The sequence below is a fragment of the Macrobrachium rosenbergii genome, chromosome 23 (assembly GCF_040412425.1).
Source record: "Macrobrachium rosenbergii isolate ZJJX-2024 chromosome 23, ASM4041242v1, whole genome shotgun sequence".
NCBI classification, from domain to species: Eukaryota; Metazoa; Arthropoda; class Malacostraca; order Decapoda; family Palaemonidae; genus Macrobrachium; species Macrobrachium rosenbergii.
Genome location: NC_089763.1, coordinates 31972778 through 31999163, shown reverse-complemented (window position 1 = coordinate 31999163; position 26386 = coordinate 31972778). Strand labels below are relative to the sequence as shown.

The 26386-nt window shown below is 39.6% G+C and overlaps 1 protein-coding gene and 1 long non-coding RNA gene across 4 annotated transcripts in view; one reads left to right on the top strand and one right to left on the bottom strand.

Annotated features, from left to right (window-relative positions):
* Window positions 1-18833, top strand: part of LOC136851446 (uncharacterized) — a 651038-nt gene extending 632205 nt beyond the window's left edge. Inside the window, exon 4 of the long non-coding RNA XR_010856881.1 lies at window positions 18710-18833. This is a non-coding gene — a long non-coding RNA (uncharacterized lncRNA). The remainder of the gene's footprint in view (window positions 1-18709) is intronic.
* Window positions 2773-26386, bottom strand: part of LOC136851444 (uncharacterized) — a 329520-nt gene continuing 305906 nt past the window's right edge. For all 3 annotated transcript variants that reach the window (XM_067125531.1, XM_067125532.1, XM_067125533.1), the window contains one exon: window positions 2773-5826. In XM_067125531.1, coding sequence (XP_066981632.1) covers window positions 3268-5826 — 2559 coding nt within the window. In that variant the 3' untranslated portion in view covers window positions 2773-3267. The remainder of the gene's footprint in view (window positions 5827-26386) is intronic.

The following is a 26386-nucleotide window of genomic DNA, read 5'->3' as shown; positions in this document are numbered from 1 at the left end:
GAGAGAGAGAGAGAGAGAGAGAGAGAGAGAGAGAGAGAGAGAGAGAGAGAGAGAGAGAGAGAGACCTAAAAATATAACAACATAAGATTATACTTGTTGCAAGTCAAGGTAGGTAAACTTAATACAATATGACTACTATAAGGTGCAGGGAAGGAAAGGTAGTATAGCCATGTGCAAAAGAATACGCAATTGAAGTTTTATATATACTTGGTACATTAACAGCCGTTATTTTACACGCTAACCTTAACGGAACAATAAAAAAAATGGTTACCTGCAAGTGTTGAAGTAGCGAAAACGAGCCCGAGTTGAAAATGATGAAGTTTGAGTGGAAATAGCGAAAACGAGCCCGAGTTGAAAATGATGAAGTTTGAGTGGAAAATTAAAAGCTCAAAATGGAGTAGGAAAAGCTTCAAAGAGTGGGCTTGAGTTGGGAAATAGGTCGCTATGGAAAAGGAACGACTTTCGAGAATTGTCAAGAAAATATATGACCTTCGGTGTGGTTAAAGAGCTTGTAATGGATCGCGAGAAGCTTTGAGAATATGAATGGAGAGAGAGAGAGAGAGACAGACTTGCAATATAAAATGACGAATTATGACACCTTGAATCTCGACGCTGTTAGGCCGTTCGAGTTTATTTCCTTCAAGGACCATTCGAATTATTTTTCTTCCAAAGGCCCCTCGAAGACAGAAATGGTTCAGGACAAGAAGGACATTCATCACATGCGACAACACTTTTATATTTCCGAAGTGATCCCCAAAAGATTACATGAATTGCGAGTCGCTTGCTTACTCATAGCACCAAAATAGCGGTAGGCTAACTCTCTACACATAGAGAAAGCTTTAGCTTTTTTCATTTTAAAAGCGTCCTTTAAGTAAGCTAGTCGTAAATATTCGACTTCCAACAAACGACTTCAAAAACAGACCACTACAAACTATTTTATATATGTCATTATGAGTCACGCTGAGATTTAAGATTACTATCTTAAGGAAGTGCATATTTTTCCTTGCTGGCCGGTTACGGAGTGCGGAAACTGTCATGTTTACCCGGTATTTGCCGGGTAAACAAGAGTTACTTCCATAAATGAATAGTCGGCAGCCTGGTAAAAGAAATATAACCGTCTGTTGGCAGCCGGGGAAATAGGACAAGTCCTTTATTCACTCTGTAGCCGGCCGTCGGGTAGATAATTCTTTCCACTAAAATCTTCTCGACAAATGTTGCAATCGTGAGCTATTTTCACGCCAAACGCCAGCGCCCGATTACAGTCATTGTCCGACTAACATGACAAATAATTATTAGTCTAATAATGGGTCTGGTCATTTGAGAGGTTTTCAGCTTAAACTTCTTAGTAGGCGAAAAGGTTTCACTAAGCTACGAAGAGAGAGAGAGAGAGAGAGAGAGAGAGAGAGAGAGAGAGAGAGAGAGAGAGAGAGAGAGAGAGAGAGAGAGAATTATTTCCAACAAAAAAAAAAAAAAACATACAGGCAATTGTAGTAGTAGTCAACAGGATACTTCATAGTGTAGACGAAGATGGGTCAGAAAAGTGAAGGAAGGTCAAACACCATTTCGCTCCTAGATAACATAGTGCTATTTGTACATTATACTCTAGATTCACGCCACATCTATACAGGGAGAGAAGTTTTTTGGGGGTGGGGGAGCAAGGAGCATATTTTGGGAGTTGGGTTTTGGGGACTGGAGGCGAAAGGGTTAAGGGTGGAGATTAGGAATCTTGGAACCGAAGGATTTGACAGAACAAGGCGATAAGGGAAGAACAAGGAGAGGGTTTTTTTCTACTCTACTCAATATAATGTCCATAAATGTTATGTATTTACAGTATTCCTTAAAAGAGCAAAGAAAGAAATAAGGGGGAAATACGGAGAGAGAAGCTGCTATAAGCTCTTTGGTCATTCTTGATTGCAGGGGCGTACGTGCATTCATTATGTAAATAATATATGTACAGGCAGGCGTGCATATATATATTATATATATATATATATATATATATATATATATATATATATATATATATATATATATATATATATATATATATATATATATATATATATATATATATATATATATAAATATATATATATATATTCATGTTTCTTCATTCCATTGTGGTCACATAACTAGTTCACAAAATTAACTCCTCATGATGAACCTCTTTTTATATACACTGTATATATGGAATTTATGTATGCACGCGCGTACATGTATAATTAACCATATACAATTAACAAGAATTATATATCAATGCCAAACCATATATAAATTCAACAAAAAAAAAAAATCAACAACTGAATACCTAGGTATTTTTTTCCTTCGGCAAGAAACTGACTGTTTCTTCCTAAACCGGGATATATAATTTCCAACAATAAAGATGTAACAACAAAAAGCACACACATACGCTGGGAACCCCTACATCAAAATTAAAGCCAGATCAAAAGCGAAAAAAAAAAGGGCCTTATCTGCTAAATCTAATTACTATATCACTTTCTGCCGTGTGGTTCATACTCCCCACAAGATATCAGATCTAATATATTAACTATAAAAAAAAGAAGAAAACATCACTGGAATACATAATGAAGTGCCTATTTACGCTGCACTGCTTTTTTTTTCTCAATACAGGGGTTACACACTATTATGGAATTTAAATCCAATTTGGATTAAAGTTTTCCTCTATATCAAATATATCTTCTCATTTTTTTTTTACACTTCAATCCCCTCCTGAGAGACGCACAACTTCATTAACTACTCTGACTTAGATATATTTTAATACACTTTATTATTATATATATATAATATATATACGCTGTGTCACCTTTCAGAGACAGTCAAATAGTTTTTGTAAGGTTCACCTCAAAGTTTGGCATCAAGTTACAGAGCCGTAAAACTTTCACGAGAGCTTTCCACACTATTGTTGTCTTATCACCAAAACGGCGGGAATATCAGTAATGTACTGTAAATGTGAACCAACAGCCGTCTAGGGAAGCTTCATGCTTTTTCCTCTGTTTTCCTCAGATAGATCACAAGTTTTAGTTAAAGCTACAAGACAAAAGTTCAGCTGATAATAAAATCTAAAAGGTGCCGACTTTTGCAACAAGAAAAGTTTTCACACCAAAGTTTCAAAACCGATGTGAAACTTTCCTAACCAACTATGCAAATCCTCAGTATAGATGCACACAACTATTTGCCACTCACGAGAACAATAAATAAACTTGGGACACTCTTTTCCTTCGCTTAGCCAGCCAGCCAGTCATCCATCTATCTGGCAGCCGAGTTTATGGCTGCCAGGGAGGATGCTGATGCTTTTTCGTGAAGGGATCTAGTCAGACTCTCGATTTTACTGATGGACTCTGATGATTTCCTAGAGCCTAGGCCAGATAGGCCACCCGTTATCCTGGATTCAGACTGCTGTCGAAGGAGGGATGGATTAGGGATCTGTCTGACACTGGTGTTAGTCGCTCGAACGCTATGGCCACCTGTCCGGTGATTTTGGCTCGACCCTCCCCCTGAGGTCTTTGAGATTGATGTGGCATTGCTGTTGAAGGATGTCGCAGAGGGCGAGCCCAACTTGAAACTGCTGATTAAAGAGCTCTTTGTTGCAGTCGAGGTCGTGGTTTTGGTGGAGTTGTTACTGCTCAAACTATCGGTTGTGGAAGAGGTTATATTGGTTACAGTGCTTGATTTCATGTTGTTTTGCTTCATTTTCTGTTGAAGGTGTTGACGACGAACGAAATCTGCTAGTTTTTGGTTTGTTATTTTAAAGACAGGGTCTCCTGTTCTCTCTGGATGATCTTTGTGATCTTTCTCTGACTTACCACTTGAAGATACTGTGGTGCTGTTTGCTTTAGAGCAAACAGGCACCGATGGAATTTTTAGTGATGTCAGGGCAGACTTGGGTATTGTTGTTTTGATAGCTGGAAGGCTACCACCGCTGCTTTTAGTATTGACAAGACCACTTGCTAATTTGAGACTGCTATGGGATTTGTTACCTGATGTTTTATTATGATTTATGGAATTTCCATTCATTGTCTTGTTGCTGTGGTGGCTCTTGCTAACGGTCTTGGAATTGGTGGTTTTAGCAGATTTTGATTCTGAATAAGTAGGAATGGGGCTGATGGTTAGTGTGTCACCAGACCCATTGATAATACTAAGGGACTCGCTCACTTTCAAGCTCTTGAGCACCTGGGCTTGTGCCAATGCTTGAGCCTGAGCCTGAGCCTGGGCTTGGGCCTGTGCCTGAGCTTGGGCTTGAGCCTGGGCTTGTGCATGTGCCATGGCTAATTGTAGTTGTACAGCAGCATGGGAGAGAGTCATCAGATCACTGAAAGCCACAGCTTGGGGACTCACTGGGGTTGACACAAGAGAAGATCGAGCCCAGTCTAGTGGCATCGCTGGTCTGTTGATAGGCGTGGTAGCAGTAGTCTGTGATGTAGGTGATGTGGTTGTAGAGGTAGCATTCTTTTGTTTAAGTTTCTTTGATTTGTTACTTTGAGTGATAGAGAGAATCGTCTGTGTGCCTTGCCCTCGGGCTGCTTTGTTTTTGCCTGAACCATCGCCAGGGGAGTTTCCATTGGCAAGAGGTGGTGAATCAAGGCTCTCTCTCTGTGCTCTGGCTTCCCTAACCGTACGAGCATGCCGAGAAAGATCCAGGGCACCTACTTCATCACGCTCTTCTTCTTGTTCGCCCTCTTCGTCGTCTTCATTATCTGTAAAAACATAGCAATCTTTTCCAAAACCCTTCTTGCCATCTTTACACCTCTGAGTAAGGTTAAGTGGACCTTCATCTGTTTGTACATGTTTTGTGACAGATGTTGGCTCACTTGACACTTCATTATCTAATTCATTGGATTCAGTGCTTACATTTAAGTCTGTGTCTTTGTCATCACTGTCAATCGGTTCACTGGCACTGGTTTCAGTTACATCTATGGCACTATCTTCTTGTTCATCATCAGGACACTCTTTGACAGTCTCAGTTTCACACTCTGTTCCAACCACACTGTTAGACTGTTCCTCTTGACCATCACTATGGTCCATTTCTGTCTCCCCATCACCCTCGCCTTCCCCTTCAGTTTCATGACTAGTATCAACTTCAAGTGGAGTCTCAGAGTCATGGTCCATTACTAGTTCATTGGATTCTTTTGATATATCAAAATCGTCAGCACCATCTACATCTCCTATTTCATTTTCTCTAGTTTCACCCTCTTTATCCACAGCTAGCTCTTCGTCTCCTCCAAGATTGTTTTGTGTTTCATCGGGTGCTTCTACATTTTCTTCCGCCTCCTGAGTCTGTTCTTCCTCTACTGTCTCAGGTGCCTCTTGTTCAGTTTCTGCTGGAGCAGGTTCCCCTTCTTCTTCCACCACTGAATTCTCTATGTTGCCCTCGACTTCCATTTCCTTTTCTTCTCCTTCGGTAGGGAGAGGTTGAGGTTCTTCGGAAACGGGTGTCTCTAGCTCTTCTATTTCACTAACAGGAGTTTCCAGCTCCTCAGTAATCGGGTGCTGCTCCTCGACTGGAAACTGTTCTCCATCACTACCAGGTCCTCCCTCAGGGGTTTCTGGTGGTGTTGGAGGTCGAGTGTCTAAGGACGGATGATCATCCATAGGCACTGTTGTTGTGGCAGCAGTGTCCTCCTTGCAGACACTGTCCAGTCTGGTAATTTTGTTCGGAGGCTCAACACACGTGGACAAGTCCATCTTTTGCTCCTCTGAGAGTTCATTGTTGTTGCTTTCCTCTGGTACTGGAGCAGTTGGAGGCTGCTTTCTTTTCTTGACTTTCCTGGTTGCAACCACTTGAAAGCTCAGGTCCATTGGAGACTCCTGAAATGAGAAAGAGAATATTTACTACATAAAAACTGGAAGAAAAATATTAACTATTGGATACTGGAATAAAAATATTAGCCATTGAATATGCAATAAGCAGGATAGCATAATTTTAAACTTGATCAACAAGCAGTTATATAAACTGATATAACGATTTTGGTAAAATCGGGAAAGCAATAATATTGTCACTTCTAACAATTCCAACGCGAAAATTATACACATCAGGGACACCCATCAACGGCTACTTTAAATGAATCATTTAAATAACCCGATCAAGAAAAGAACAAAAGATAAAGGGGGCCAGCAACTTTTATAGTACACTTTTCAAATAAATAAATAAATAATTGGGATGCAGCGTGTTTCTAAGGGCTGCTACAAAAGATCAAATATTGCCCTATTTATGTATATACAGTAAGAGTGTACTTGTGTAAGAAAGAGAAGGTCAGGAAGATTTAGCTGGTTAAATAGTTTCCCTAAAAACTGACCACTTTCAGCTGCCGTGTTTCAAACAATACTTTTTGAAAACTTCAAAATGCACGAAATCATAATATTAAGTTAAGTCTGTCAGCATTCACGCGAGACAAAAATAACTCGAGAAAGGCGGAGGCGCAGACTTTGAAAACTCAGGGGAAGTTCGTCCAGTATTTTTCCCAAATCAACAAGACACTTGTCCGAAAGTTCCCGAAAGGTCAGGCAGGAGCGATAATTCTCAAACGTTTTTGAACACCCGACATCACGTTTTACTTTTACCTCTTCCTTCTCTCTCTCTCTTCTCTCTCTCTCTCTCTCGTCATTTGTTAAACAAAGGGTGAAGAGTAACCACCCTTTCGTCCCATCTCTCGTTCTAGTTGGTATTAGCTGAAGCCAGGACGATCACTAGAGAATATTGGAAAATCTCTTTTATGGTGTGACTAAGGGTTAAGAAATTGAATCGAAGGGCGACGTAATTTGTGAAGCTCTTATAGGTAAAATATCCTCTCTCCTGAGAGAGAGAGAGAGAGAGAGAGAGAGAGAGAGAGAGAGATCAGTGGATGGTCGCGGATGTGCAATAAATCAACGTGATCGATTGCTATGCTGTCGGAGCTCTCTCCCTTAGTACATCCTCCTCCCCCTTTCCTCTTTACCCATCCTCTCCCCTCTTCGAATGTGGCCCTTCTCCCTCCTCCTCCTCCTCCTCCCCATCTTCTCTCCCCTTTCTCCACCATGCTGTGGACCTGCTGCTGCTACTACTACTACTACTTTGCTACTGCCAGGCCTCCACTACTCCTGCACTGACTCTTCATAAATTCTCGATATTGATGTAATAACCCCTCTCTCTCTCTCTCTCTCTCTCTCTCTCTCTCTCTCTCTCTCTCTCTCTCTCTCTCTCTCTCTCTCAGACCTAATTCCTTGTCGATGACAGTGTTCCTAAAAAGAGGCCTCATTATCGTTATGAGATTCCCCTCACATTAAGGGAGGAACAATAAGCTAATCTTCATAATGTATTCAAAGCAAGTAATTACGAAGTTTCCATCATCAAAAGAGCCTTCAAACTCCCCCTCTCTCTCTCTCCCCTCTCTCTCTCTCTCTCTCTCTCTCTCTCTCTCTGAGTCTTTGCGTGAATGTATGTGTATGAACGAGTCTTTGACATTGCTAATTTTCCTCATTAGTTGTTGAAGTGAACAACAAAAGGTGTAAAAAAAAAAACATGACCACTCATAAAATCACTCATGAATTTAGTCAAGTTTAGGTTGTTAAAAATCAAAGCTAAAAGTTTAAAATTAATAATAATTTCCGCTTTAAACGGAGTCAGATTCTCTCACTTGTCGTGAGGTTCCTGTTATGGGCCCATGATATATTTCCTAATCCTTTTATGCTCGCAAGCAGGTGTCTCAAGGGTAAGGGTATTATTAATGAGCCCGCTTAGGTTCAAGGTTATTTAATATTCTTTTAGGGAAAATAATTTAACATGCAAATATAACTATATTCTTAACTATATTCTTAGCTACAGGGTACGCTACATTTGTAAGGGGATTAAAAACAGGTACCCAATCCAACATTAAATGAGCCTATAAATTCTAGGAAACAGTAATGTATCCTGACGGCTAATGTCTCTTCAACCAAATTACAGCGAGATTCTCAGAGTATGAGAGATGCCTACAAAGGACAAGAATCCTTCAGCTCAACAGTCCCTCTTCAATCACAAGGCGCTGAATTAACCGCATCCTCAAAGAGGCTCGGCGCATCAGAACGGATGGAAAACCTTTAACGCATGATCATGCAACTGTGCCAGGCAGGATGAGTGGCATTTCCAAACGTCTAATTAGACAGCCACCAGCCATCATCGCCTCTTGCGAGTCAGATTAGGTGAGAGGGTCTATCGAGTGACAAGATTATTCAGGATTACTCAGGTCTCCAGCGGCATCAGTCATGAGAGAGAGAGAGAGAGAGAGAGAGAGAGAGAGAGAGAGAGAGAGAGAGAGAGAGAGAGAGAGAGAGAGAGAGCCGTTCGTCATTTCATTTTGAAGATCAAATCGCGCTCCGAAAGTTTTATATATGCGGGCGCAGGGAAATTGGATGTTGATGAAAATAGGTCACTTTGAGAAAGAGATGCGAATGGAGAGAGAAAGAGAGAATATACGAGTATATAACGAGGTGATCGAACCGACAGACATGTGGGAATCTGCGTTAGCAATTTGCAGCGATGGGAAAACTACAGCTAAGCAAGCAAGCAAGCAAGCAAGAAGCACTGACAGTGAAATAATGAACGTTCCAGTCCAGAGTATCCGATCATGAACTCGGCGAAATTATTTTCTCTGTCCATTACAAAGAACTAAAACCAATAGTAATTTCAATTCAATTTTTCTAGCATAGCTATTTTACCAATGCTGATATAAGAGAGACACCGCAAGATCTAAAAAAGAATATGTAAGGAATATATTAAATTAATAATAACTTGGCTGTTTCGCTAGAAAAATCAAACTATGATAAGGTCAAATCAGATCTCATTCAGAAAGCTCTCTCTCTCTCTCTCTCTCTCTCTCTCTCTCTCTCTCTCTCTTTCCCATCTCGTCTCAGCATCTCTTGCTCAAAGTGTCCTATTTTCATCATCATCCAATTTCCCTGCGCCCGCATATATAACTTTCGGAGCGCGATTTGATCTTCAAAATGAAATGACGAACGAGGCTCAATTTTTTTTTTTCTCTGTCTCTCTCTCTCCTTCTCCTTGAACATTGCTTGAGTATGGAAATGACAATACCTTTTTGCCCGCACATCCGCTGATGAAGAAAATTAGGAAATCAAAGGGCAGAAGTAAGAAAAAGTTTCTGTTGTCATGAGAAATGTTAGCGCCTGGTATTGTTTATGTAAGATTTTGAATCTCTCTCTCTCTCTCTCTCTCTCTCTCTCTCTCTCTCTCTCTCTCTCTCTCTCTCTCTCTCTCTCTCTTCTCCTCGACGATCCACAAACTCAATAATGCCTTTTTTCAAGCAAGGCGAGAACTCGAAAAGATGTGAAATAAAAAAAAACGGCTGAAAAACACTCAGATTGTATTTATCTTTCATACGCGCGCAAACATACATAGAGGTCCCTTTATGCGCCAATGCGCTCGGCACACCTAATACCACTTGTAACCCCAAAGTGCCAGAGCAGGAGTAAAATGCGTCCGACGGGAACGGTTACCGATGTATAACCATGTAACCCTCATCCAACACCCCCACATACACACTCCCTCTCCCAACTCAAATCGACTTCACCCCCTCCCGTACTCTCAACCAACCTCCGAAACCCATGAACTTCCCCTCCCCAACCCCTACAGTATGATATCTCTCTACCATTTGCCTTCATTTAAATTTAATTTCTGTTCCGTTTGCTCCCTGAACGGCTCCCCTTCACCCCCTCCCCCTTTTGACTCTCCCCTCTCCCTCTCCCAACACCGCCGGTCCCCAGGCCGCCAAACAGAGAAATTTTAGCTTTATGGAAAATCGAGTTTATATCAATTCTGATTTACAGCGGCGATTTGGGGAGAGAAAGAGAGGCAGGCTTGTGTGGATATGGCCGTCAAGGGAAACGTCGATATAGATGGAACATTGAAGAGTGCGTGTATCTGTCTATCTATCTATCTATATATATATATACATAGTGTGTGTGTTTGTGTATATTACAGTATATATGTATATGTGTGTGTATAAGTATGTATGTGTATATGTTATGTATGTATGCATATGTATTAATTTCAACATGGCTCCAGATGGTGTTTCAACCTACATTCTAAGAAAGTCCTTAAGAGGGAAGGTTTTTAAGCATCCCACGCTTTTCCACCCTGTCTGCAACTAACCACAGTCGATTAACCACCATGTACCTAATTCATTACCTAAATGAAAAGACTTTTTTTCAGAAGCAGACGAGAATATTTTGTTTGCGGAAATGCATACTTCTTAATCTTATAGAATATTAACTCGTTGACAAACACGACTAAAGATCTAAATGACGTTGCATGAACTTCCACATGAATAATCGTGTTACAGGAAAAAATCCACATAAATAATTGTGTTACAGGAAAAATTACAATTCTAGAAATGAAGTACGATGAATTTCAAATAGTCGTGCCTCGCTACACATAATCTCTCTCTCTCTCTCTCTCAACATCTTACATAGTCCTTTCTCCTCGATCGGGACCGGGGTGTATATACAGTTTTCAACACAGGCATATCAAGTTCCTACCGAAATAGAAAGATCTCAGGAGAATGAAAGAGATCTGGCTGCCTCCCCCTTCTCCACGTCTTCAAGATATACCGCCCGAGTGCCCCTCACCCCCCTTCCCCTCCTGTTGCTTCAGAATGGAACACATTCGGCCACTTCACGCTGCCCACTTGACCATTGATAAAACTTGGAGGCAAAGTCCAATAACTGTTAACTTTTTTTTTTTTTTTGGCTTTCATCACTTAACATCTTTGTTATGAAGTAGAGTTTCCACCTGCACTTGACACTTAGATTTTACGATACTTGGCTTCTTGAATCATGATAAGGACTTAGAATCTACGATACCTGGTTTCGTGATTTTTATACGGTACTTTGTTTCTTGAACATGAGATATAAAGACTTGGATTGTACAATCAATACTTGGTTTCTCAAACGTATGATCCTGCGATACCTGGTTCCTTGAACCTTTGAACAAGCGCTTTTGTATTATACGACACTTGGTTTCTTGAACCTGTGATAAAGGACTTAGATTCTACGATACCTGCTTTCTTGAACTGATGATAAACAAGCGTAATAATTTCTAGAGTATAACTTGAAGCAAATCTTATTTCCTGTTTAGTAAGAAGACACGCCAAGTGACACACGGATATGACAAACAGGAAAGGAACAGCTAACATCAATGAATAGATAGCCTGTAACAAATCATACAGATAAGTGTCGACGACAGCCACTGAATGCCATTACAGTACAAAGGTTGTGAGTCAAAGAATACAACCTGTCATTATTTTTATTCATCCACTTCTTTTATTCTTAACCGTAAATATGTGCTTTACGCATCTTTTCCTATAATTTAACGATTTCAGTATTTCGTCAGTAACCTTTAAAGAATTCAACGCTTTTTACTGTTTATTTCGTATAAAGTAGATTTTGCATCAGAGATTTGCTGTCACTGGTCAATGTGACATTTCCCGTTGGCCTTGCGTCATACACATTCCTACACGCCATTCATGTGCATTCTGGGTATTTTCAAAATGCCCACTTTTGTTTTATGTTACGAATTATGTGAATAAACAAGAGACATGACATTGGATTCGGCAAGTCTTGAAAAAATTTAAAATTAAACTTTCGACTTTTGCGACATTTTTCCCTATATACCATTACTGTAAGACCGGTGGCAATGAATTGCTTTACAGTTAACAAAATTCTCTCTCTCTCTCTCTCTCTCTCTCTCTCTCTCTCTCTCTCTCTCTCTCTCTCTCTCTCTCTCTCTCCACTCCTTTGTAAAACATCAATTGGTTTACGGCGACCGATGTTTGGCCGCAGACTTCACGCTCGACTGCGTTATCCCTTTTATATAGATGTTTTATATGCAAATGAGGAGACTCCGATGCTTGATGAAACGATGCAAATGGAGATGATGTGTGGGAGTGGGGGGTGGGGGAAGGGGTGGGAGAGGGAGAGGGAATTTGTTGGGGAAAGGGGGAGGGTGTATTGCAGGGGTCGATTTTGCCAAGGGTCCAAAACGTCACCAAAACTGTATATCGTCGAATTTTGGACTGAATCGAGAAGCCGCCCTTCCAAATGGAAAGTAAAGTTAACAAGAAAAATAGGGAAAATAAAATCCTTAGCTGATGACTGACATCAAGGTCGCTAAATACACGGATAAGTAGAGGTCAGTATCCAGGGAGGAAAATCCATATGCTAGCGGAGGTTTATAAGCAAATGGAAAATTAGGGGGAGAATAACAGTCCTTCCATCTAGAGTGAAGTCAATGGCGCTGATTTCATGGACCAAGCGTGGAAGTCAAAACCAAATGAATAAAACATGGAATGAAGTCAATTTAGAAATTCATGTGTCGAATGAGGTCGGGAAAGATATTGCTTTTGTGAATAAGGTCAAAGGGAAGGCTCATTCGCTGTAGTTTTACTCAAAAATGATTTCTTCCAGCATGTGGAAGAAATCGTTGACTTCAAAATGATTTATACTAAAATGTGCAGCGAAATGAAAGGAGCAAATTTTATAAATGTTCACAGACAAAGACCGAATTCCGTGGCCATAGTTGACACAAGTGCTAAGTCATGGGTTAACATTTCATGTACTTAAACTGATATTATGGTGCAAGTCTGATCAAATAGAATATCTATCATTACAAGTAAAGTCAGTACAGAATAATTTCAAGGAAAGCCCGTCCTCGTTGTTCATTTGAAAATCCGTCAAAAGTGTTAACATTTTTTTTTTCGGCCATTTATTTCATCCTAAACCGTGTCTATTTAAGTCTGTCTGGTAGTATTTTACATAAAATAAACATGGTCTATGTCTAATTGCCCTTGTAAGTCTGTCGGGTAGACATTTTTATCAAATGAGCATAAATTAAAAATTCTTTTCACGGGCCCCCATTCATCAACTCCGCAACAGAAGAAATTATTAATATTTAATATCTTAACTCCATCAAAGCGCACTGTGCCAAAGAGAATCGACATTTCCGAATTGCAAATGAACAAAAAATAAATAAAATAAAAATAAAAAAAAAAAGTTCTGGTTCTTTCAAAAGCCAGGAAGAACAAAAGAACAGATGGAAAGGGTTGGCTTCTCCCCGACGTCTTTCCCACAGAATCATTAAAAATTCACCCAGCTAATTCCTGTTACTTTAGGAGCTGCTGCGATGCTGCCCCTGGAGAAAGGGAAAAAATTAATGGAAAAGAATAGTACTTCTTTTTTAATTGCTTCGTCGTCGAGAGGAAGAGGAAAATTGGTACGTAAGCGAAATTTTTTTTAAGTTTTATTTCTCTTGGAAGAAAATTATACTTCATTGTTTTTGTTTCACCGCAAAATAAAAAAAGTTGATTTGAAATCTACGTTGTCAAGATTTTTTTGTTTTGTTTTGACAAGCCATTTTGTTTTATTTCAACATTTGTTTTATAATCATGTTAAGACTGGTTTGGCTTTATAATCATGTTGTTGAGACAGTTTTGGGTTTATAATCATGTTGTCGAGACTGGTTTGGCTTTATAATCATGTTGTCAAGACTGGTTTTGCAAGCCAGGCGAATTTTTCTTCCCGTTTTATTTCTCTTGGAAGAAAATATACTTCATCATTTTTGTTTCGTCGCAAAATAAAAAAAAACTGATTTGTAATCTACGTTGTCAAGAATTTTGTTTTGTTTTGACAAGCCATTTTGTTGTATTTAAACATTGTTTTATAATCTACGTTATCAAGACTTTGTTGTCAATGTTTTATTTCTCTGTCATCTGAAAAAGTAACACAGACAGATCATTATACCTGACGGAAGATTAATATCTCACTTGAAGCTGTTTAACAACAATGTCACTAAACATTTTCATCCACAGTCTGACGCTTTCTTGTGCTCAGCAATCTGACTCTGTCTTTTTATCAGCTCTCCTTTTCATGCTTCCGTTCAATGTCCAGCAAAGCACTGTCTCTTGAGCCCCCAAAATCAAATGCCCCACCCCCCCTGTTTTTTATTTCCAATCTTAATTTCCATTCCAGGAGCCTCTTCCCTCTGCCAATGGAAGTAAACCCAGGATGTGGTCGTTTCCGCTCTCTGTGGAAGTTATGTCCCCCCTCCTCTCTCTCTCTCTCTCTCTCTCTTAACCACTTCTTCTTCTTCTTAACCACTGATATATATTATACTCAACATTCCCTAACAAGGCTCTCTCTCTCTCTCTCTCTCTCTCTCTCTCTCTCTCTCTCTCTCTCTCTCTCTCTCTCTCTCTCTCTCTCTCCTTATTGGCTTAGTGACCCCCTATTGAAAGTATACAATGGCCGTGTTGCGGCCCCTCGAACAACGACAATACAAAAGCGACGACACCGAAAAGGAGACGAGAGAGAGAGAGAGAGAGAGAGAGAGAGAGAGAGAGAGAGAGAGAGAGAAGAAGAGACGCTCTCAATTATTTTCAAGTACATCGTCGCTACATACGAGAAAGGTGCGTTGGAGCAGCACATCCATTTTGGAGGAAGTTGTGGAATAGGAGGAGGACGGGGAGGAAGATCTGTTATATGAAGGAAAAGATTAAAAGGAGGAGGAGGAGGTAAAGGAGGAGAAAGATCTCATCCTGGTAAAAAGATGGAGGAGGAAGAACTTGCATATAGAAGAACTGGGAAGGAAAATCTCATATCTCAATTGAGGAGGAGGATGACCATTTCGAATTTGAGGAAAAAGGAAGTTGAAAGCTCTCACTTACGAAGAATAAGGAGGTCTCACGTTTGAGGAATATTAGGGTAAAGGAGGAGGAGGAGGAGGAGGAGGAGGAGGATGATCTCGTATCTCAGACGAAAAATTAATTTTAAAGTAAGTGAGGGAAGAGAAAAAACCTAGATTACGATTATTATCTCATCACACCCTTAGGCCTCAAGGCAGCTGAAAATGCATCAAGCAGAACGCAACGGAAAAAATATAATGAAGAGGTCAAACAGTATTTAATTAATGCCCACCCTTTTATCCGTAACTGTAAGCCGGTACCACCTGATTCACTGCTCAGTTCGATAGACCCCCTGGTGAGCAAGCGTCCTAACCGCTGGACCACACAGGCTTTTAAATCCAGTATCTCGTGAATTCAACTTTCAACAGAAAACATACAAATCCTCCTCAGCTCCTCAAGGGAAAGAGAATCTTCGTTCTACTAAGGGAGTCTCTTCCTCCCCCAACCCTCCCGAAGACTCGCCTCCCCGCCGCCTCTCACGCCCCCGAGGCGCCCGAACAATCATCTCGGCAAACAAGAAAATTATTTAGCGTCAGCAACGGTTCAGCGGTTCTACATTAATCACTTTAGCGGAGATAATCAGTTTCCAGTAAGTAGGTGGAGACTTGTCAACACCAAGGTGAGGCTACGAGCGCGCATGCGCTAATTCGCGCGCTCCTTAGGGATTTGTAGGGAAGAATATAGTTCCTTTCTTCCCCTACTTATGTCAAGATCTTGTAAGGTTAAGCTGTTTGTATATTTACTTCTAAATGCACACACTTGGATATATACTTCATTGCACAATTCAAATTTTTCAAAATTTCATGGAAACTTTAATCCATATAATTTTTTTTTATTTTTATGGCCCTAATATGCACGTGATTCCTAATACAAAAAGCCCTTTGCGGAAGAAATTGCTATATATAACAAAAAGAAGTTTACCTCAAACAAGGAAGTTTGCCTCAACAGATCCTTATACATGAAAACTTAAATCATATATTTTTTTATTCTTATGACTGAACATGCACGTGATTCCTAATACAAAAAGCCCTTTACGGAAGAAAATTGCTACATATAAAAAAACGAAGTCTACCTCAAACAAGGAAGTTTGCCTCAACAGAAAAGGGAACCTTTACATCCTAATACCTTAATCTCATTACGGAGCTTGTAATTAGCACCCTCCAGCCTGTGTGTTAAGGTTAGTGTGTGAGGTGCAGACAAAGTAGGATGAGGAAGGAGAGAGAGAGAGAGAGAAGAGAGAGAGAGAGAGAGAGAGAGAGAGAGAGAGAGAGAGAGATGAAAACTTATTGAGTGTTTATATTATAAATACCCACACACACACAGGCAAACACAATCACAAATGAGAGAGAGAAAGTTTAATGGATATTAATATAAAAAAAAAACACATACAAGCGAGCACAAACATACATAGAGAGAGAGAGAGAACTTCAAATATTCCCGATGTTGTTCCTCCTCCTCCACTAGGCTCTACTGCTACAAGCCCACACCCCCTCTCGAGAGACCCGATGGCAATAATAATCTTCCGAAAACTAAAACTCTGGCTTTCCCTCTAAAAAGGGAACTTTTAATGAGCATCGCTGAGGGAAGGTTTTTAAAACTAGTTAATAAAAATTTCTGTTATCATCCCAATCTCGTTTTTTAATTCCTTTTCTTTAGGTACTACGTGTTGGTGGTTCGTATTTCTTCTTCCCTTGTAATTTTAATCTTCAGTGAACGTATATTAGGTTCAATGTGGTGATTTAATTCACTGAGGAGAATCTCCTTCCTCGCTCGTCTCTCTCTCTCTCTCTCTCTCTCTCTCTCTCTCTCTCTCTCTCTCTCTCTCATGTTTGTTTGTGTTCGCTTGTATGTGTGTTTTTTATATTTTAATATATATATTATAAACTTACACATTTTTTTCTCTCTCTCTTTTATACAAATACTCAATAAGTTTTCATCTCTCTCTCTCTCTCTGCGTGTGTGCTGTAGTTAATCCTGAAATCTCATTTGCTCCTTATTGTGATACACAGTACTGGTTTGTTCAAAAAAAAAAAAAAAAAAAGATTGTAAGGACAATTTCCCCCTAAAAAATCAAGTAGAAAATATCATTCCTCACACAAGGTAGTGTAAACACCCCTCCCCAAGTCCTACCCCACCCCAATAATCATATTCGTTGCAGCCCCCTTCCCCAGTGGCATTATTCATACTTAGACGCGCCATTTACGCCACAGTACCACAGCACAAACACTCCTGACCCCTGCACCTCCCCACCCCCTTAACCTCCTCCCCCAAACCCCACATCCACACATTTGCACACATTCACGGCAGACAATGGCGGCCCGATTCGCTCGAGAAGTCTCTGTTGGATCAATTGAGCGACTCTGTCTTTATGGCGGCGGTGGAATATTCTGACAATAGGGAGCTCGAAGTCGCGAATTTGAGGCTCAGTCGAGGTGTTCGGTCGCGTAGCCTATCTTCACTTTTCGATTGTGGGATTCTCTCTTTTTCTTCCTTCCTCTGTATTCCCCAAAAGCCCCTGTCGCATTGCCTCCGATTGTGGAATTCTCTCTCTCTCTCTCTCTCTCTCTCTCTCTCTCTCTCTGTATATTCCCCAAAAGCCCGTCTCACTGCCTCTGACTGTGGGATTCTCTTCTCCTCCTTCCTCTGTGTTCCCCAAAAGCTCCTGTCGCATGCCTCCGATTGTGGAATTCTCTCTCTCTCTCTCTCTCTCTCTCTCTCTTTTCCCCAAAAGCCCCTGTCGCATTGCCTCCGATTAAAAAAAAAAAATCAGGACAGTGGTTATGAAGTGGGGAACTCTCAGGTAAGCCGGCTTGTTCATTCTCTGCATTCCTCTGTGTTCCTCAAATGCCTCTCTGGCAATTAACGACGCAATGGTAAATTCCGTCAAGCGTTTTTTTATTCATACAAGCTACATAGTTTGTCGAACATCCATTCTCGTGTCAATTTCTTTTACTAAGAAAGCATACTTTATATAAATACGTATCTGTACTGTTCATAATTGAGTATACTAGTGCATGAATAGTAAAGGTTCTTAAATTACTGAAAAATTTATAGGGCAAGGTTCAGAATCCATTATAATCATGGAAATACATATTTCGAATCCCCGTATGGAAAACATTACAGCATAAAGGTTTTAATTCTTATATACAAAGGCAAATCCTATATACGCATATACTCCCGACAGAATTGGAAGTTACAATCTTTTGATACGATTTAAATATGACACAACGCTGTTATGGTAGAATACTTTATGGTCGACTTTTAGCAAATTTCAAGACGTCGACTTTTAGCAAATTTCAAAATTAACCAAGAAATATGCATATTTCATATATGAAAATATATTATATATATATATTATATATATATATATATATATATATGTATTATCATATATAATCTCTTGCCTATATATATATATGTAATTTTATATAAATGTTCATATAAATATGCATATATATATATATATATATATACATATATATATATATATATATATATATATATATATATATATATATATATGTATATATATATTTATATATATATATATATATATATATATATTGGACATTTATATATAAATTCCATGTATATATATATATACAAAGTGATATATATATATATAAAATATTTATATATATATATATATATATATATATATATATATTATGTGAGTAAGCATATATTCCTTGACATTTATATAAATTTCACTAGACAAGACAAAGTGATAAGTGTGTATACCAAAATATTTTTGAGAGAGAGAGAGAGAGAGAGAGAGAGAGAGAGATGATAATGTTAATTCTGAAGTAATCGTTTCCATTTAAAAAATACAAACTACTTATGTGGAATGTAGAATCTTACAAATGAATTTGAAAATCTACTATTTAGTTAATAAATTAATTGTATTAACATGATAAAAACTGTTCCTAAATTGAGAAATTTTCGTCATTCTAAATTAACTTCATTTATTTTCTTTGCAGGCTCGTCGTCATCATCTCCACTCCTAACTTCCTCCTCCTCTTCCCCTCCCCAACCCCCAATACCTGCCTGGAAAGCTGAGGGCCAAAGACCGGGCCAAGAGTTCCCCCAATACTGATGGCTGGTAATTAATTGCGGTACCAAGATGCTGCTGCTGCTGCTGCTGCTGCTGCCGCTGCTCAGCCTGCTGGCTGGCTGGCTGAGAGAGAGAGAGAGAGAGAGAGAGAGAGAGAGAGAGAGAGAGAGAGAGAGAGCACATTCTGGCTTATAAGAGAGGAAGAGGAAGACGCTACTGCACTCACGGATATAAGAGAGAGACAGCGAGAGACTTCCAATAAGATAATCGGTATAAAACTAAACCACGTTAGAGAGAGAGAGAGAGAGAATTGTTGACTCTGAAGTAATCGTTTCCATTTAAAAACACAAACTACTTATGTGGAATGTAGAATCTTACAAATTCAAATTATTCTTTTAAATCATGATAAGATGCTCTAAATATTCACGTTTTTCAAGTAAACTATAAACAATAAAAATTAAACGACTAATTTCCAGGAGAAAAGTAAAAAATAAAGAGTAAGAAACTAAAGATCTTTATACACTGACAAACAGAGCGTCAAGATGGAAGCTGTCGAAAAGAAATATTGAACAATTTTTCATTGAGAAACTATTTTCTGGAGAAAACAAGATACACCTTAATACAGTAACATTAACAATTACTAAAAATCTAGAACCAGTTTTCACTTAAAGAGAGAGAGAGAGAGATAGTAGTAGTAAGATCTTGTGACACTGTAAAAAGGAACAGCAGCAGTGGGGTGTGAAAAGTTAACAGGTCCAAATAAAGAACAGAACTGTAGCAACCTTTTTTTTTTTTTTTTTTCCCCCTCTGGAAAAAGCAGAGTAGCAGCAACAGAGAAGAGAAGGAAATGAATGTATCGTCGGGTAAATGATTCAAGTTTCCCAGTTTCCTCCCCAAAAGAAGTTTCTCTCTCCCTTTTCCCCGACCGAAGTTAGAACCCTTCTTCAGCAGAGGCACCAGGTTGGCTTCTACCCTAAAATGAAAGTTTTCCAGAGAGAGAGAGAGAGAGAGAGAGAGAGAGAGAGAGAGAGAGAGAGAGAGAGAGAGAGATCTTTACACGAGAGGAGAAGACGATGTGCATGTATGAATGTGTGTGTGTGTGTTCCTGGGAGAACCTCTAGAACAGCCCTTGTAGCAGTGTCGAGAGATGTAATTACTGTAATGCTGGGTGGTGTAATAACGGTAATGACCGGTAATTACGACTGCGTATCTCCTCGGCTATTCACTGTAGAAAATGTACGACAGTCCCGTAGTTGCCGTCTGCTGGGGTACTTAGCCTAAGTGCGTCTTCCATTTTTCCCCCGTTTCGGCCATGAAAATGCAGAGTCACTTTCGCCTTTCACGTGGAAAGCGTCGCTTATTACTGCTATTCTCCCCATTCGAAGTCTCGTTTCCCTCCTGACGAATAGGCTCTAACACCTACGGCTGCCGCCGAATTTTGCCATTCTCATTCTTGACGAATGGGATAAAAACTTTCAATTCTCATTTTCCTTTCCTACGAATACAAGGTCGCTTCCGGCTATTATTCTCTCAATTCCCTACTGACTGACAATTCCAGCTATTCTGTTCGAACTCGCATTTTCCATCTGACAAACGGAATAACACAGCTATTTCGCTCATCCGACCGTTTATGTCCCGAATTCGAGGCTTGGGAATTGGCAAATTTTTAATATTCCTGGGAATACTGACAACATGATTATTAAATCACGCGACAACTCACAAGTTTGACCCCAAAGTTATAACTTTAAGGAGACGAACCTAATGTAAGAAGTCAGTGTTCATTAGGTTCTTAAAGCAACAGTGAAACTATGTTGTTAATGGACATCCTCTTATGTATACAATGCGGATTCCAACCCAAGATACGCGAGTCTAGTAAAAGCTGCATTACGCAGCATTACGACGCGCAAGTGACTCGTAATTACAACTGATAGAACTGATTAATGTGACTAGTAGACTAATGTATATATGATCATGTCGAACGATTCTCGCTCCCTCTCCTACTAAGAAAAAACTATAAATACAACACTGGTGTCCTGTTAAATATTATACATATTGATGACGTCAATACAAATGCAAATGCAGTAGGTAAAATATTTCCAAATTAAAATGTATTGTAGAATGCTGCTGAATATATTAACATCGCAAACTTTTAAAAGTAACCACAAATTTATAAGCATTGTCCATTCTCTCTCTCTCTCTCTCTCTCTCTCTCTCTCTCTCTCTCTCTCTCTCTCTCTCTCTCTCTCTCTCTCTCTCTCAAAATCTATAAAGCGGAGACGCCATTGGCAAGGTCTTGGGTTTCTGTTCATATTCCGGTCCTGTTTAATAAAACGGTTACATGATATACTACTGTCTTTTACTGGAGCCTTCCTTTCTCGTGGCTCACGGATATTAGAAAAGAGCCTAAAATTTAAGAAACGTAAAAGGTAAACCTAGAGAGAGAGAGAGAGAGAGAGAGAGAGAGAGAGAGAGAGAGAGAGAGAGAGAGAGAGATTCAATCCATTAAAGGTTTCTTGACAAATAATGAAGTTCAAATACAGGGACGACTCCACGATTGCCTGGGATTATATTCACACAAATTAAACCCTAAACGTCACAAGGTATTTTTATAACATTTATTCATCTTTAAAAAACCAATGGTTATTATTATTGTTGTTATTATTTATTATTGTTATATAAAATACTACTGTAATTAGGCTGCAGCAGTAACAAATGTCAATGAATAATATCACATTTTAAATCATCCCAAATGAATTTAATATAAGAACATACAAATGAATTTAATATAAGAACAAACAAAATATCAGTAAAATATTAATGACACAGTCTCCATTCTCGACTTATCCTCCCCTCCGCCTCCTTAGGAAGCCTCAGAAATATAGAAATAGAGAGAGAGAGAGAGAGATCCTAGTGTCATACCATAAGCAGCTTCCTATCCTGTCTACGGATTCCATATGCCTCATTTTTCGTCGTCCTAGCCAGACAGCTACAGGCAAATCCCACGTTCGGAGTGACACGTACACGTTCTGTAGAATATCTCTCTCTCTCTCGTTTCAATTTAGTTCTTTTCCCGGACTGCTACATGTAACGCTCTCTCTCTCTCTCTCTCTCTCTCTCTCTCTCTCTCTCTCTCTCTCTCTCTCTCTCTCTCCCCCCGTTTCAATTTAGTTCTTTTTTTCTGGACTGCTGAATATAGTTCTCTCTCTCTCTCTCTCTCTCTCTCTCTCTCTCTCTCTCTCTCTCTCTCTCTCTCTCTCTCTCTCTCTCACACACACAAACACAGGATAATTTAACAATTTATTTTAGCGATTCAGCCAGTTATCAATCATGCTCCCAAAGTTATTTTAATGTTATTCATCGCTAATATTTTAGGATGTAAGTTATGAATTTAGCTTTAAACCCGGATGAATTGTTTCAATGACTCTTCTCAAGATATTTTTTCGGAGCGTCAAGATTTGGAATGCTTACCTAACTTCTGTTTTCCTTACGCCTCACGAATTCCCCCTCCTAGTTCAGCCTTCCTCTTTCTTTCTGGGTTTTACAAAGGTTGGACTACGTAAGGGCATAAGAAAGTCCGTCCCGTCGGCCTCTCTACATAAAAATTCACTTAGATTTACAAGCTGAAAATTCATATTCTATTTTCTATACTCTCGGCTTATAGTCAAAGTCTCCTAATTCATCACGGTCGCTGGTTTTAAAAGCGGAATGAGCGCACACCATGAGCAGTAATACCTGATTTAGCCATTCAACAATTCAATAGTTCAAGAAAGATATAAATAACATACACACTACCCAAGGGGCATATAGTTGGAAGAACGGCTCCCTTCAACTAATTAGTCATGAAACATAATCAAGTAGTGTGGAATAATTGAATATCTCAAGAAATTAACAATAATTTTTACGTCTCCATTGTATTACATTCATTGACTAAAATGAAATCTGAACGGAAGTTATTTAGCACATAACCGAAGTAGAACTTTTTTGCTCTATTTGGTGACCTGTATTCCATCGAAATGTGACGGAAATAAGCAGCTGACACCTCAAAGTGCATCTCTCTCTCTCTCTCTCTCTCTCTCTCTCTCTCTCTCTCTCTCTCTCTCTCTCTCTCAACAAAGCAGTGGGTCCCCAAAATTCCCTATTGCCTTAAAAATTCCCCGACGCCTTAAGGAAGGTGTGTATCTCTCTCTCTCTCTCTCTCTCTCTCTCTCTCTCTCTCTCTCTCTCTCTCTCTCTCTCTCAACAAAGCAGCGGGGCGCCCAAAATTCCATTTGAATATTATGCCATCATAAACCATAATCTTCACTGTCTCTTTCATCAGTGGCCTCGTCCCATTTCTCACCAACAGTACATACAATCTGTCCCATCCATCTAAGAGCAGCTAGCCAGCCACCTCTCCCCCTCCCGATACTAACCACGGTCTCTCTCTCTGTCTGTCTCTCTCTCTCTCTCTGTCTTACAATCTGTCCCATCCATCTGAAAGTAGCTAGCTAGCCACCTCCCCTAAACGCCACTCTCTCTCTCTCTCTCTCTCTCTCTCTCTCTCTCTCTCTCTCTCTCTCTCTCTCTCTCTCTCTTCCCATCTTCCTTCTGCCTCCCAAGGCACTGCGGAGAATAAGCGGAGACAAAACGCTCAAGGGACACCTCCGAATTTCAATCTCATAAAAAAGTCTTTCCATGGAGAGGCTGACTGCGCTGGGAAAACATGAAAGTGGGCTGAGAAACAACAAAACGAGAGAGAGAGAGATAGATTATAAAAATAACAACGTAATGAATTAAATAACTTCAAGTTTACACGCTACGACTGAAACTGTCAGCACAAAATTGATCATTCAGAACTTATACCGAAAGGGACAGCTGCAGAAAAAAATATAAATAATAAAAATTACAGAGTGTACGACTGACAACAAGAATAACCGGATACAAGGAAAAGACGCTATGTGGGATTATAAACATCTTTGTAATAAAGCTCATCTCGAGACATGGATTTGAAAATTGATAAATGTCGCATTTAAAAAAACAAATATGATAACGAGTGGTGAGTCTCGAGAATTGTCACTTGTTCCACCTCTATATTACACGTATATACAATGTGTGTTTGTGCGTGTTCTAAATTTCTGAGATACCATCACATCAACGGATGAATTGTTCTTAGCAGGAAACCTACCAACGTTAAAAAAAAAAGAGAAGAGAGAAGCTACTCTATCTTAAAAAGAAAAAGACTCTCTTAATACGTAAAGGATCCAGAAAAGACGAAGTAACAATAAGCTGCATCTCTCTCTCTCTCTCTCTCTCTCTCTCTCTCTCTCTCTCTCTCTCTCTCTTTGTCTCTGGGCGCCTTCCAACTTGCGCTGACTATATAGGATTCTTCTTACGAGTCGATCTTAAACAGCCTTGTGGGTCGGTGAGGGGGTGGGGGTGGCATTGTACTGTTACTAGGGGGATGGGGAGGGGGTGGAGGACACCAAGGTCGGAGGAGGAGATTGAAGACAGGGTAATTATCAGTGATGGAGATGGGATGATGATGATGATGATGGGGAGGTAGATAAGAGAGAAACAAGAATATGTGATAACGAAAAGGAAGTGATAGAAGGTAATTTTCACATGATGCCGTCACAAGGTAGACAACTTTTAACTTCCAGGTTTTTCTCTTTTTTTTTTTATTTTGATAATCGCGACAGTTATTAATATGCCTCTACAATTTAAAACTTGGAAATAGCGTTAAACAATTTTTCCAAAGAAACAACTCAACTAAAATAAAGAGCGATCAAATACAAGAACGAAGCCTAATTCTTCCCCCCTACCGAAATAGAAAAAGGGGACAGAAAATTCACGGGGGGCAGCGTCCCCCTCTTGCCAGCAGGATTGCTGGTGCTGCGCCTCTTTCCCTCTCGCTGTGTTCCCCTCCCTACTACCTCCCCTTTAAGTAGGCTTGTGTCTGGAGCAGTTAACATATGTTGTGAGTTATATATATATACTTCTTTCTCCGCGGCCTCAACTGTGAGAAACGCAATCCGCACATACAAGCTAGAGACGCAAGATGGCAACAGATGGTACACGATTTCTCTCCGTTATCATTTCCAGCTGCCGGCGTAAATTGTACTGTTCTGTGATACTGATGCTGACTATTCTTTTTTTTTTTTCTCGTCTTTGCGTGATACTTGGTATTTGTGCATTTCGGATCTTCTTATATAATACTGATGGAGTGTCAATTTCACTGCAAAGTAATTCCAGTTTTTTTTATTCTGAATCTTTTTCTTTTTTCTCAATAAAAATTAATACTTTTTCAGTTTGATATCATGTTTCCTTCCGTCTTTCTTTTAAATAATATTGCGCCGGCTACACCAATCCCGCATTAGTGTTTTCCATCATTTTTTCAGCATTAATATTCTTTCAGTCCAACATTTAGTGACAATGCTGTACTGTGAAATTATTAATAGAGTAAAAAAAAAAATTATACTCTTTGTTCCACCTTGCCACATAACTTTACATGAATATTTAACACCTCAATTAAAGCCAGTTATAACGCTTGACCTCAGTTTAGGGAACAATGGAAACGGAAATCATTAAAGAAATTATTCATACCTTAATCTTCGCAGGCGTATTTCTTACGGTACCTTTTGTATATTAGGCAATCGCTGAAAAAGATTGCAACAGTTATTCAATGGCGATTAATCAAATTAATAATTAGGTTGTACAGAAAGACGGACGATCTTAAAGTAGTTATTCAAAGATATTTGGATGAATTCACAGCCTAATACAGGAATACAAACTTGCGACAGCGGCCATTCAGGGTGAAATTATTGTTATTCGGAATCAGGAACGAGGCTTTGTCGCTACACGGACACACCACAGTGCCAACAGAGCCCCCCCCCCCCCTCTACCCAGTCCTATTTACAAATGCTGACAAGAGAACCTATCAATAAAGTAAGAAAAAAAAATGTCCCAGCTTTGCCCTATAAAACCCGCCGGTCTATGGTGGGGGGGGGAGACACTAGGCTAACTCCATGCCCGTCGGCGGGAAGGATCGCCTTCCTGCATATATAGATAGGATAATGAACCTTAATGTTATGCTTAATATGTCCCTCTCGCTCCTCCTCCTCCTGCTTCTGCTTCCACCAAACGAGGAGGAAGGGGGATACAGTAGACGACGCCCGGGCCATACCATAAATATCTCCGAAAAATGATATTCCCGATAACTGAGAATCCATATAGGCCTCTTGCCAGTTCCCTTACTCGCAGGCTCCATTTCTCCTACTCCTCCATCCTCTTCTTCTTCTTCTTCTTCTTCTTCTATTCTTTCTCCTCCTCCTCCTAAATTCTTTCAGAGTACGATGCGGTCTTGAAGGTTAATGGGATAGAAGAACGGACTCGAAGAATTGAAATTGTTATCTTTTTCGCAGATTGGGAGAGAGCGAGAGAGAGAAAATATGGAATTTCACACCTCATGAAACTACGAGAATGGGGATGGAGGTGATAACAGGAACCAGGAAAACGATGGAAAGGGAAGACATGAGAGGAGAATGAATGAGTGAAAGTAAAAGACAGAAGAAAATGTTTTAGACTAGACAGACCTTCCACAACAACAACAACAACAAAAAATAAT